At 37.2% G+C, this 14,302-nt stretch overlaps 1 protein-coding gene and 1 long non-coding RNA gene across 6 annotated transcripts in view; one reads left to right on the top strand and one right to left on the bottom strand.

Moving 5' to 3' along the window:
* Positions 1-14,302, top strand: part of LOC135966776 (uncharacterized) — a 407,986-nt gene that overhangs the window by 391,403 nt on the left and 2,281 nt on the right. The gene's annotated exons all lie outside the window — the stretch shown is intronic.
* The window catches only part of LOC135966774 (ATP-dependent 6-phosphofructokinase, platelet type-like), a 104,617-nt gene continuing 101,463 nt past the window's right edge, over positions 11,149-14,302 (bottom strand). For 2 of the 4 annotated variants that reach the window (XR_012422030.1, XM_065526764.2), the window contains one exon: positions 11,149-13,317. Coding sequence is in view for 1 of the 4 variants with exons in the window: in XM_065526764.2 (XP_065382836.2) it covers positions 13,205-13,317 (113 nt within the window). In the remaining 3 variants the exon portion in view is untranslated. Of the gene's footprint in view, positions 14,286-14,302 lie in introns of all 4 variants that reach the window. The other 2 variants (XR_012422032.1, XR_012422031.1) reach the window with 2 other exon arrangements.

Here is a 14,302-nt window from a genome sequence, read left to right as displayed (position 1 = left end):
ATCGCACGCGCGCACCCGGGAACCGGGGTCAGAGACAGCTAGATCAGACGAGAGCCAGGGGACGTCTCCCACCGGCCTCCACTGGCCGTCCTATAGCGCGTCCGCCAGGACTGTGCCAGCTCCAGTTTCAGACCTCGCGAGTCACACATTCAGATTCAGAACAGACATACAGACACAGACAGACAAACGGAGACGAGCCAGCTCACCTATCAGTAGATCGATCCTACCAGATCCGTTGACCAGGGGTCTGGTGGGCTTGGGGAATCCCGGACGGGCCCCCAGATGTTATGCCCAGACTGTTTGTTCCTTAAAGAAGACCACCAGAGTCCAGAGTCAAAGCCAAGCGGCAAGGATCTTTACTACAAGTTCGAACCTGGTCCCTCCATTCCACAGCATACAAGAGGGCAAGAGGGCCCCGAACAATGCGAGCGTTTGCTTTTTATAGCCCGAAAGTTGCAGGGGAACAAAGAAATTCTTTTGGCTCCCGCGCTTTCAGTAACCTTGAATGGCTGTCTCTTTATCGGAGACTTTCCAGGTGGTGTTTGTACTGGGCTCAGGGAGTTTGAGAGATATATGGCGGTATGTGGTGGGATGGGAGGATGGGATGTGTTTGTACTGGGCTCAGGGAGTTTTGAACCCGGGGCTGAGGAATGTGCCTAGCTCCTTTCAGTAACTTCTACTCTCTGTCTCCACAAATGTGACTACTCTAGGTGAGTCATAGAATGAACGAGCTATTTTTCTGTCTCCAATTTTTTGAAGAGTTTGAGTGGGGTTTTTGTTCCCCTTTAAATGCTCAGTGGAATATGCCACTGAAGCTAACTAGCTCTAGGCTTTTCTTTGTTCCTTTTATTAGTTATATGTCTGTTCATATTTTCTATTTTTTCACAAGTCAGTTTAGTATATTGTGTTTTTCTAGGAACTTGTCTATTTTGTCTAGGGTATCCAAGTTGTCGATGTACTGTTGTTCATAGTATTCTTCCATAATCATTTTTATTTCTATAAAATCAGTAGTGATGTTCCACTTTCATTTCTGATTTTAGTAATTTGAGTCTTTTCTTAGTCAACCTGGCTAAATATTTGTCAATTTTGTTGATCTTTTCAAATAACCAAATTTTGTCACCATTGATTTTCTCTTTTTCTTTATTCTATCTATCTTCACTCTAATCATTATTTCCTTCCCTCTGCTAGTTCTGAGTTTAGTTTGCTTTTATTTTTAAAATTTCTTAATATATATAAGCGCATGATTGATTTGTGATCTTTCTTCTTTTTTAATATATTTTTGTAGTCATAAATTTTTCCTTTATCCTTGTTTTCACTGTATCCTGTAAGTTTGGATTCTCTATTTTTATTTTCTATTATGTCAATGTATTTCCCTTGTGGTCCCTTCTTTGACCCACTGGTTGTTCAAGAGTATGTTGTTTAATACTTGTAAATTTTCCAGTTTTTCTTCTGTTACTCATTTCTAGTTTGAATCCACTATGATTAGAAAAAAATACTTGTATTATTTCAATCTTTTAAAATTTATTGAAACTTGTTTTATGGTTTAATATGTGACCCATCCTGGAGAATGTTCTTTATGCATTTGAGAAAAATGTGTGTTCTTTTGTTGTTGTGTAGCACACTTTTTAGATGTCCTTTAGGGTCCTGAAATGTAGAAGAACCTCACTTTCTGGAAAAGAATTCTTACAGTCACATACGTAAGAGAAAATCTTCTAGCTTGAAGTGGGAGTAGAGATTATACTTTTTCTGTTTTGTTTTGATTATTGTTTATTTATTTTTTGTCTTATCAGAATAATTCAGCTGCATGGTTAAAAGTTCAACATTGTAATTAAGATCACTATCATTTATTATGTTGTCTATTGCAATCCATCATTTTCCTCCAGTTTGCACTCTTCCTGCTCTTTTGTTTATTCTCTATGCATAGTAAGCTTTTCACATGAATTATGTCATGTCATTCTCATGCTCAAAGCCCTCTTTGGCTTCCCAAGATATTCAGCATAGGACTGGAAGTTCTTACCACAGCTTCCAGTGTCCTATCTGATCAGGTTCATGGCTTCCTCTCTGGCCCTGTCTCCTGCTCAGCATTACTCAGCACTGCCATTCTTGCTCTTCCTGAATCCACCTACTAAGCCCCATTCTCTTAATAACTTTGTAGATACTGGTCCCTCTGCCGGAGGTCAGAGAGCTTTATTGAAAGCATTTGATGAATAAATGTGATGCCTTTAGAATGAATAAGTTAATGGGAAATTACTGAAAGGGGTGATGATATTTCATTGGTGTACCCGGCATTGGCTTTCCTTGTGTTAAAATATTAGAATATCTCTGTACCATTTGTTTCGTAAATACCATCCAAGTTCCCAAGTCCTTTTGTATGCCCCATCCTCCTCCCCCAAGATTCCCAGATTCCACTTGATAAAGTAACTCAAAATTTATGTTCTGGCACACAAAGAAACACAATAACTCAGTTTCAATATGTTCATCATCACACCAGGTTGGGTCCTTCAAGATGTAGATGGAAAGGCATGATTAGATGTATAAGAGAATTATGGAGAGATGTGCAGATAAAGGATAAAGGAGGAGAGAACAGTTGTAAGACCTTTCAGTCTGTGATGTAAGGTTGACACCTGTGAAAAGAGGCAGGGAAGGAAGAAGTGGCCTAGCCCTCGGACCTCTGCTGTGCCCATTCATTGACTGAGATCAGCTCAAGGTGATGTGGCTGGCTTCTGAATTGGATCCAAAGGTGTGGCAGCTGGGGCTGTCTGTCAACTCTGAGTGGAGAGCTGAGTGGCACAGCCAGTCTGATTGATTGGTTTCCGCTGGTATCTATTGTTAAAGATCTTGAATTATACTGCTCCTGGTGGAAGAGTTTTAAATAGAATGCTGGCTTCATGAGATATCACTCTAAAAAGAATGCATTAGCTGTAGTATAAAAAGAAGATTAGATGCAAATAAGAATGGAGACAGGGAACTAACAAGGAGCCCATGGCAAAAATACAAGATAGTAGGAATCGAAATGTGTTAGGAATTTCAAGATTAGAAAATCTCTGTAAGCCCACATATTTGATTATAGCACTCTAGCGCTGAAAGTGGTTAGAAAATTCATCTGGGCTGTTGTTGGTGAAACTACCTAGCTTTGTTTTTGCGTGTGAGATATGAGCAGCAGGAATAGAGAAACTTCAGTTAGTTTTTAATTCACATACACTTAAGAGAAGGCTGAATTTAAGATATTTAGAAATAAGTGATAAATTTACCATAAGTACCTTTAGTCCTTAAACCTGCTGGCATTAGATTCCTTCTGCTGCTGTTTTATCACTCTTGCTGCCTCCAGGTGGTGTGCAACATTTTACAGAAGTCTGTAAATTCTTTGAATCAATAGTGTATGAGCAAGAATTTAAGTGCTGAAATCAGTGTTATTCGAGTTCAAAATTTGACTCTGCTTCTTATAATTGTTTATCCATCACCAACAAAATAAACTCTTAGATTCAGTTTCTGTATAAAGAAAATAATCCTTCCTAATGCATAGCATTGCTAGGAGAACTAAATAAAATTATCCATGCTTACTTTGGGAGTGTGTGTGCTATTACACCATTGATAGTTTTGACCAGCCTTACCATGCAACTAACCACTGGCATTTAGCTACTGAAATCCAGAAGGCAGTGATGATGTTTCAGGGCAGAAATGTGGGAAATTAGAATAGAACCTCAAGGAAGAGGAGACCGACTATGCATTGTTGGGATAAAGTTTAAAGGGAAAATTGTAAATACATTCTGAGCTGAAACAAGAAAGGAAGACATCATTCTGTAACCAAGACTCAGCATGAGAGATAACGAGGGAAATGAGATGAGATTCAGGAAAAAAATATCCATTAGCAGGGCTGTGGAAAGAGATGTGTTGGTGATGTGCCTCACAAAGAAGTCAGCTTTGTGTCCCTGGACCAAAGATCTTTGCCCCTGAGTTATGGCAAATTTCTCTTCTCAGATACTTGGAATCACTCTGTGATATTATCTTTTGACAAAAGTAACGACTCTCAGTTACTGTACTATGTTTGAAGTTCCTCTATACATACTCACACCACTGTAGAAAAATCTTGTAAGAAAAAACCCAAATGACCAACCCAAATGTCCATCAATGATAGACTGGATTAAGAAAATGTGGCATACATACACCATGGAATACTATGCAGCCAAAAAAAAGATGAGTTCATGTCCTTTGTAGGGACATGGATGAAGCTGGAAACCATCATTCTCAGCAAACTATCGTAGGGACAAAAAGCCAAACTCCGCATGTTCTCACTCATAGGTTTGAATTGAACAATGAGAGCACTGGGACATAGGAAGGGGAACATCACTCACTGGGGTCTGTCGTGGGGTGGGGTAGCAGGGGAAGGATAGCATTAGGAGATACACCTGATGTAAATGACAAGGTAATGGGTGCAGCACACAAACATGGCACATGTATACATATGTAACAAACCTAGAACTTAAAGTATAATAATAGTTAAAAATAAATAAATAAGAAAAAATACCCAAACCTATTTATCCTATCCCTTTTGAGTATGCCCTCTCATTAGTCAGAGATTCTGACTAATACATGTTCTCTCAGAAAGGAATGTTGTTACTAAATGCATTTTAAACACCTAGTAATTAACGAATAAAAGAAACTAGAGTAATATTAATCTTTATAATTTATTATTAAGAGGAATTAAAGAGGCCTAAACAGAGGGATATGTCATATTCATAAATTAGAAGAGTAAGTACTGACAAGATGTCAGTTTATCAAAACTGATCCAATGCAATTCTGATCAGATTTCCTGTGTGTGTGTGTGTGTGTGTGAGAGAGAGAGAGAGAGAGAGAGAGCGTGTCTGTCTGTGTGTTGATGAGCTGATTTTGCAATTTTTAGGGAAATGGTTACATAAAATATTCTCAGCTTCGTTTTTAGCAGTAAATACAAATTTAAACTACAATAAGAACCACTATGCACCCAAAGGCATTATAAAAATTAAAAGATAAACACAACAAAACATGTGCAATGTTGTGCAACAATGGAAATTTTCATGTACTCCTGCCAGAACATAAATGTCTGAATTCAACCAATTCGGAAAACTGGCAGCATTTGCCAAACCTGAGCATATGTGTAACCTTGGTCATAGTAATTCCACCCCCAGGAATATAGCGAAGAGAAATACATACACATGTTCATCAAAAATGCCACATATACTTATAGCAACATTCATAACAGCACTATTTGCAATAGCCCCAACCTGGGGACAACTTCATATGCATCAAGAGTAGAATGCATGATGTCTGGTGTATTTATACAATGGAATAATACAAAGCAATGAGAATGAATGAACCATGCTGCAGTCGGAAATAATCTGACATATATACTGTTGAGCAATAATAGGCTAAGCCAGACAGAAAGTATATTCTTTATAATTCTATTTATATGAAGGTCAAATTAGGAAAAACTAATTTATGCTGCCAGGAGAGGGTGGAAGTATTGACTAGAACTAGTAGGAAAGCTGCCTCTGGCACACTTGAAAAATTCTAGCTCCAGATCTAGGTGCGGGTTACATGGGCGTATTCACTGTGAAAATTCACTGGGTTGTACACTGATAGTTTGTGACCTTTCTTCTATGTGTGTGTGTGTGTGTGTGTGTTTCTAAATATCAGTTTATTGAAATATAACTCATATATTATAAAATTTGTTTTTTGAAGCTTTACTTTGAGTCAACGGTTAATAATTATGTACATATTTGGGGTACAATGTGATGTTTCATTATATGTATACTCTATGGAATGATCAATTCAGACTAACAAACATATCCATCACCTCAAATATTTATTATTTATTTGTGGTGAGAATATTTAAAATCCTCTCTTTTAGCTAATGTAGAGTACATTTTTATTCAGTATAGTTATGTTGTGCAATAGATCACTACAAATTATTCCTCCTGTCTTACTGAAACTTTGTATCTTTCAACTACAGCCTCCCTTTTCCCTCACCTACTTCCCCTCCCCGCAAGCCCTAGTAACCACCATTTTACTCTGCACTTCTCTGAGTGTGATTTTTTGGTTCCATGTATAAGTGATATCATGCAGTATTTGTCCTTCTGTGCCTGACTTATTTACTCAACATTATGTCTTCTAGGCTTATCCATGTTGTTGAAAATGGCACAATTTCATGTTTTTAAAGGCTAAATAGTATTCCATTGTGTATAAATACCAAATATTTGTATACATTCACCCACAGACAGGCACTACAGTTGTTTCCATATTGTGGCTCTTGTGACTAATGCTGCAATCAATATGTGAGTATAGCTGTCTCTTCAACGTACTGATTTCATTTCCTTTGGATGTATACCCAGTAGTGGCAGAGCTGTGAAACCCACCCAATAGTCCCATAGACAGTTTTTTTGACAAACATGGAAATTGACCTTTCTGGTCTTAAAGTTTAAAACTTACATTCATTTTTTCTGCATTCCTTCCCCAGGAAATGACCACCAGGCCTCTAAACAAAAGTATCAAAGAACTGAAACTCACCCATCACCACATCCAGACAATGCGATCCAGGCTTCCTCATTTGTCATGATTTTCTTGCCCCTCTCTAGTTCCTGTTTTCTTAACACATTGTTACATGTCTTCCCTGCTATATAACCCCCTAGTTGAAGTTGGTCAGGGAAATTGATTTGACACTGATATCCTGTCTCCTTAGTTGCAGCACCCTGTTAAATCCTTCTTCCTGGCTATACTCATTGTGCTAATCATTGACTTTCTGTATGGTGAGCTGCAGGACCTATACTGAACCCCTGGCATTTTGGCAACCTGTGGATCATGAGTGATTGTATTTTTAGTTTTTTGAAGAGCCTTCATATTGTTTTCCAAAGTGGCTGTACTAATTTACAATGCCAGTGATGCAGTACAAGGGTTCTCTTTTTTGTATACCTTCCCCCCACTTGGTATTTGTTGTCTATTTGATAATAGATAATCTAACATGTGTGAGGTGATATATCGTTGCGGATTTAATTTTCATTTCTCTGATTATCAGAGAGGTTCAGCACTTTTTCCTATATCTGTAGTCCATTTATATGTATTCTTTTGAGAAATGTCTATTTAGATCCTTCGTCCATTTTTAAATAGGGTTTTTTTTTTGTTATTGAGTTGCATGAGTTCCTTGTGTAATTTAAATATTGGCCTCTAATCCAATCTATGATTTGCAAATATTTTCTCCCAGGTTGTGGGTTGTCTTTTCAATCCGTTATTTGTTTCCTTTGATGTGTACAAAGCTTTCAGATCAATGCAGTGACATTTGTCTACTTTTGTCCATCACAGTGATTTCACATAGCCCCAGACCTATGCCATGGAGCTTTACCACTATGTTTATGTTCTCCTCTAGCAGTTTTACAGTTTCAGCTCATATATTTTAAGTCTTTAGCCCTTTTCTAGTTGATTCCTGTATAAGGAGTAAGAAAAGAGTTTACTTTTATTCTTCTGTATGTGGATATCCAATTTTCCCAACACCATTTATTGAAGAGACTGTTCTTTTTCCATTGTGTGTTACTGGCACTTTTTTCTAAAATTAATAGACTGTAATTGTGGGTGTTTATTTCTGAACTCTCTATCCTAGTACATTGGATGATGTATCTGTTTTATGCCAGCACCATGCTGTTTTGATGACTATAGCTTTGTAAAGTATTTTGGAATCTGATGGCATGATGCCTCTAGCTCTGTTCTTTTTGCTCAAGATGGCTTTGGCAATTTGGGGCCTTTTGTGGTTTCATATGAATTTTATAACTTCTCTATTTCTGTGAAGAATGACCTTGAGACTTTGAGATTGCATAGAATCTATAAATGTCTTTGGGTAGTACAGATATTTTAAAAATATTCTTTTAATCCATTAACACAAAATATCTTTCCGTTTATTTGTGTCATCTTCAATTTCTTTCATCAATGTTTTACCATTTTCAGTATACAGATCTTTCACATTCTTGATTAAGTTTATTTCTAAGTATTTTATATTTGATGCTTTTGTAAATTGGATTATTTTCTCATTTTTAAAAAAGATAGTTCATTGTTAGTGTATAGAAATGCTACTGGATTTTGTAAGCTGAATTTGTTTCCTGCAACTTTACTGAATTTCTTTAGCAGTTCTCAGAGATTTTGTGAGGAGTCTTTAGAATTTTCTCTATATAAGATCATATCATTAGCAAACACAACATTTCACTTCTTCCTTTTCTATTTGCGTGACTTTTATTTATTTTTATTGCATGATTTTTCTGGCTGGAACTTTTAGTACAATGTTAAACATAGTGGTGAGAAGAGGCATCTTTGACCTGTTTTTGGTTTTAGAGGAAAAGCCTTCAACTTTTCACCATTTATTATGATGTTAGCTGTGGGCTTTTTGAATATAGCCTTTATCGTGTTGAGAAACATTCCTTTTATACCTAATTTATTGAGAGTTTTTTAATCATGAAAAGATGTGAAATTTAGTCAAATGCTTTTTGTGTGTGTTGATTGAGATACTGATATGTTTTTGTCCTTCATTCTGTTATTAAATTATGTTGCATCTATTGATTTGTATACATTGAATCATCCTTGCATCCCACGGATAAATCCCACTTGATCATGGTGAACGATCTTTTAAATGTACTGTTGAATATGGTTTGCTTGTATTTTGTTGACAATATTTTTATCTGTGTTCATTAGGAATAGTGGTCTGTGGTTTTCTTTTCTTATAGTGTTTTTCTTTGGCTTTGGCATGGGGATCATTCCAGCCTTGTAAAGTGAGTTTGGCAGTGCTTCCTGCACTTCAGGTTTGGCAAGAATTTGAATAGGATTGGTATTAGCTCTTCTTTAAATGTTTAGTAGAATTCAGCCATGATGCTATGAAGTCTTGGGGTTTTCTTTGATGAGAGACTTAATTAATTATGTAATCTCCTTACTCATTATTGGTCTGTTCAGATTTCCTATTTTATTGTGTTTTAGTCTTGCTAGGTTATGTTTCAAGGAATTTACCCATTTCTATCAGATTAATTTGTTGACATATAGTTGTTTATATTATTCTGATGATTTGTATTTCTGTGTTATTCATTGTAATGTCTCTTTCATTTCTGATTTTATTGAAGCCTCTCTTAGTTTGTGTAGCTAAAGGTTTGTCAGTTTTGTTTACCTTTTCAAAAAACCAACTCATAGATTCTTCAATTTCTTTAGGTGTTTTAAAGTCTCTATTTTATTTATTTTTGCTCTGGTTTTGTTATTTCTTTCCTTCTGCTAACTTTGGGCTTATTTTATTCCTTTTTTTCCCCCAGTTCCTTCAGGTGTAACACTGGGTTTTTCAGATCTTTCTTTTTTTAAAAATAGTATTTTTAGAGGCAAAGTCTTACAACATAGCCTACACTGGCTTTGAACTCAGGCTCGATTGATCCTCCCTCTGGGTAGGAGAGAGTACAGGCATGCAGCATTACCCATGGGATTGTTTTTCATTTTCTTTATGAAGCAAAATAAGAATTGCTGTAAGTTTCCTTCTTAGAACTGTTTTTGCTGCACCCCATAAATTTTGATATTCTGTGTTCTATTTTTAGGTGCTAAAGATATTTTTAATTTTTGCCTATAATTTATTCTTTGACCCAATACTTGTTCTAGAGCACATTGTTTAATGTCCACATTTGTTAATTTCCCATAATTCATCCTATTATTGAATTCTAGTCTCAAACCATCATGGTTGTAAAAGATACTTAACATGATTTAATCTTCCTAAATTTGTTAAGAATTGTTTTGTGCCTAACATATGATCTAAGTTGGAGAATGATAGGTGTATACTTGAAAAGAACGTGTATTCTGTTGCTGTTGTGTGGAAAACTCTGTGTATATCTGTTAGATACATTTGCTCTATAGTTGAAATCCAATGCTTCCTTATTGATTTTCTAACTGGATAATCTATTGTTTAAAGTGGGGAACTGAAATCTCCTACTATTACTATGTTGCAATCTATATCTTTCTTCAGATCTCTTAATGCTTGTTTTATATATTTAGAAGCTCCCAATTTAGGGTGCATGTTTATGTATAATTCTTATATCCCCTTGAGGAGTTAATTGCTTCATCACTACATAATAACCTTCTTTGTTACAGTTTTTGACATAAAGTCTGTTTTGCCTGAAATAATAGATGTAGCTACCTCTTCTTTTTCTTTCCATGTTCATGGAATATCTTTTTAAAAATATTTTATATTTATTTTAGATCCAGAAGGTACATGTGTCAGTTTTTTATGTGGATATATTGCATGATGCAGACGTTTTGGTTACTAATGAGTCTGTCACCCAAATAGATAACATAGTATCCACTAGGTAATTTTTCAATTTTTGTTTACCTCCCCCCTTCTCCCTTTGTGGAATCCCTAGTGTCTACTGTTGCCATATTTATGTTCATGTATACCCAATGTTTAGCTCCCACTTATAAGTGAGAACATGCAATATTTGGTTTTATGTTTCTGCATTAATTCATTTCGGATAATGCCTCTAGCTGCATTCAGTTGTTGCAAAGCACAAGATTTCATTCATTTTTATAACTATGTAGTAGTCTGTGATGTGTATGTACCACATTCCTTTAGTCTCTCGGCCATTGATTGGCATTTAGGTTGATTTCATGTTTTTGCTATTGCGAATGGTGCTATGAAGAACATATATGAGTGCATGTGTCTTTTTGGTAGAATAATTTTTCTTTTGGGTGTGTACTCAGCACTGAGATTGCTGGGTTGACTGATATTTCTGTTCGTAGTTATTTGAGAAATCTTCAAACTCCTTTCCACAGTGGCTCAACTAATTTTTATTCCTACCAACAATGTATAAATGTTGCCATTTCTCCACAACCTTGAAAACAACCCTTTTTTTTTTTTACTTTTTATAATAATCATTATGACTGGTGTGAGATGGTATCTCATTGTGGTTTAACTCAAATCTCTCTGTTGACTAGTAATGTTGAGAATTTTTTATATTCTTGTTGCCTGCTTCTACGTCTTCTTTTGAGAAGTATCTGCTGATTCCCTTTTCCCACTTTTTAGTGGATTTGTTCTTATCTCATTGATTTTAGTTTCTTATAGTTCTTAGATATTAGTCCTTTGTCAGATGCATATTTTACTAATATTTTCTCTCATTTTGTAGGTTGCCTGTTTATTCTGTTGATAGTTTCTCTTGCTGTGCAGAAGCTCTTTCATTTAGTTAATTCTTTTTTTTTTTTAGGTTGTGTGCACTTTATTGAATGCAAATTATATGACCATAAAACAATTTTAAAAAGCAAATATGTTTTAAAATTCTTCTATTGGCACAACTTCAAGACTCCATGTTACATTTTTCTTCTGTTGGTCTCAATTTTGCCTAAAGGTGGTACAAATTTCATTATATTGAATCTGTGTCAAAGCAAAGAACCACCACCACAAAACTTTGTTAATTCTGAACCTAACTCATGAGATGTGCCAAATTCCTGTTGCCATGGAAATTAAACTAGCTAAACTAACGTTGCTATGACCTCATCTCTTACTGCAACACTAAAGATCATCCGGGTAAGAGGAATGTGTCTCTGCATAGCATTCAGCTCACGTTTACATGTCGTTTTTCCCTGAATATGGTTATGTGAGATAGAAATCAGTAAGATGGGGTGTAACATCTAGTATAGGATCGTTGTGTCTCCTAGGCTCACACACTTCCTTTAAGATCCTCAGAAAATGAAGTTTAACTCTGGGGACGTGAGTTACATAGTAACTTGTTTTGGATACTGTCTCTTTCACAATCCAAATATCAACACCAAAGAAGTTCTTGAGTTCCTTTTGAAATTGAAAGGAATTTACAAACCATAAAAGCCCCAATATTAAAGGATACAATTCAGTCTTTTTAGCATATTCTCAAAGCTGTACATCAACCACTAGTATGTAATTCCGGGACTTTTTCACCACGGGCCGAAGAAACTTTGAACCCATTAAGAGTCAGCACCTGCTCCTTCCTTCCACCAGCCCCTGGCAATCGCCAGCCGACTTCCGTTTCTCTGGATTTGCCCATTCTGGACACCTGTTGTGAGGAGAATCGTACAGTGCGTGACCTTCGGTGCTGACATCTTTCACGTCCAAGGAGAGTGGAATCTCACAGTGAGTGACCTGTTGACAGATACCTGGACTCTTTCTACTACTACAAATAATGCTGCTATGAAGACTCTTGCATAAGATTTTTTTGGCAAAAATATTTTCCATTTTCTTGGGCGTATGCCTAGGAGTGAAATTGCTGGGTTGTACGGTGATTTCATGCTTAACTTTTCTGAGAAACTGCCAGACTTTTCCAAATCAACTGTACCATTTTACTTCCCCTCCCACTAGCAATATATCAAGATTTCAGTTTTCCCAAATTCACCACCATGTCACTGTCCAATACTGGGGTTTTACCCATCCCGGTGGTTGTGAAGTGGTATCTCACGGTAGTTTTGATTTCCATTTCTAAGATGATGAATTCTGCTAAACATCTCATGTGCTTTTTAAGGCATTTATATGTCTTTCTTTGGAGAATGTCTGTTCAAATCTCTTGTCCATTTTTAACTTGGATTTTTACTAAGAGCTTTTAAATATATTCATGATATCAGGTCCTTATCATGATAATGTATCCTGTTCTGTGGGTTGTCTTTTTACTTTAAGAGTATCCTCTGAAATGAACATTTTTAATTTTGATCCCGTCTTTTTCCCTTCAGTTGCTTGTTACAGCTTTAGACGTCTCAGCCAAGGAAACATTGCCTAATCCAAAGTAGCAGTTTCACCAGGATTCTTCCCTAAAGGTGTCATGGGCTGAACTGTCCCCCCTCTCAAGATTCCCATGTTAAAGTCACAACCCCGGAAACTCAAAATGTAACTGTACCTAAGTGTACAGGGCCTTTAACTTGGAAATTTAGGTCACGTAAGATCTTAAGAGTAGGCCCTGATCCAGTATGACTGGTATTCTTTTGCGAGAATTTAGACACAGTCCTCAGTGCTGCATGCACATAAGAGAAACCTCTGAGGACACAGAGAGGACGCCGTCTACACAGCACGGGGTGAGGCCCCAGAGAATCCAACACTGGCCGCACCTTGATCCCAGGCTTCCAGTCTCCACAAAAAAGCAAATAAGATGCTGTTGTTTAAGCCGCACGGTCTGTGGTGTCCGTTATGGTACCCAGCAGACTGACAGAATGGGTCTCACAGTCGACTCCTTACGCTGGATCCATTTTGAGCTTTGCGTGTAGGGTGAGGAAGGGTCCAGTCCATCCTTTTCCATGTGGATACCCTAGTTGTCCCAGCACCATTGAGTTCTGAAAGGAAAAAAGTAAAGCAACCCTTACCGTCCTTTCTCCATCAACAGATTAGAAGATACACTGAAAAATCGTGGACAATTTTCTCAGTTTAAGCCAGTAGTTTTCAAATTTTTGGGTCTCAGGAACCCTTTGCACTTTATTCAAGATCACAAAAAAGCTTTCTCATCAGGCCGGGAGTGGTGGCTGCTCATGCCTGTAATCCCAGCACTTTGGGAGGCAGAGGCAAGTGGATCACTTGAGGTCAGGAGTTCAAGACTGGGCTGGCCAACATGGCGAAACCCCATCTCTACTAAAATACAAAAATTAGCCTGGCATGGTGGCGAACACCTGTAGTACCAGCTACTAGGGAGGCTGAGGCACAAGAATCACTTGAACTCAGGAGACAGAGGTTGAAGTGAGCTAAGGTCACACCACTACACTCCAGCCTGGGTGGCAGAGTAAGAATCCGTCTCAAAAAAAAAAAAAAGAAAAAAGATAACAATTTAGTTTATTTTACAACGATAAAGTCATTACATCTTAACACAGTCTTCAAGAAGAAACCATTTTCCAAAATAAGTAGCAGCGTGGCAAGAGTTTGTGCTGCTGTGAAAACACCTAACATCTCTGCACCTCAGACAGCAGGGTTCTCACGCCTGCATCTGCGTTCAGTGGGCTGCAGAGCCGTGGCTGAAGTTTATGAAAGAAGTCCGACCCCACGCTGATATACAAGTAGGAAGCAGTATTTTCATTGTGTTTTCAGATCATTTTAGGTATTCTCTGCTGACAAATGTAACAAGTGGCACTTCCGTACAGGCTGTCTGCAACGCAGAGACTGCGCTCTGGTCGACGGGCCTTTCTGCCCCAATTCCTTCTGAGTCGAATGGTCCGTCCTGCACTTGAATGGCTTTTACCAGCACACGATTTTGTAATCACACATTGGTTAGAAAACACTGGTTCAGAATTATGAGCAACTTCCACATTTCGTTCTATATCAAAAAACAAA

This window comes from Macaca fascicularis, chromosome 13, assembly GCF_037993035.2.
Source record: "Macaca fascicularis isolate 582-1 chromosome 13, T2T-MFA8v1.1".
Lineage (NCBI taxonomy): Eukaryota > Metazoa > Chordata > Mammalia > Primates > Cercopithecidae > Macaca > Macaca fascicularis.
The sequence above is the reverse complement of the archived record's forward strand: the minus strand, read 5'-3'. Positions and strand labels throughout refer to the sequence as shown.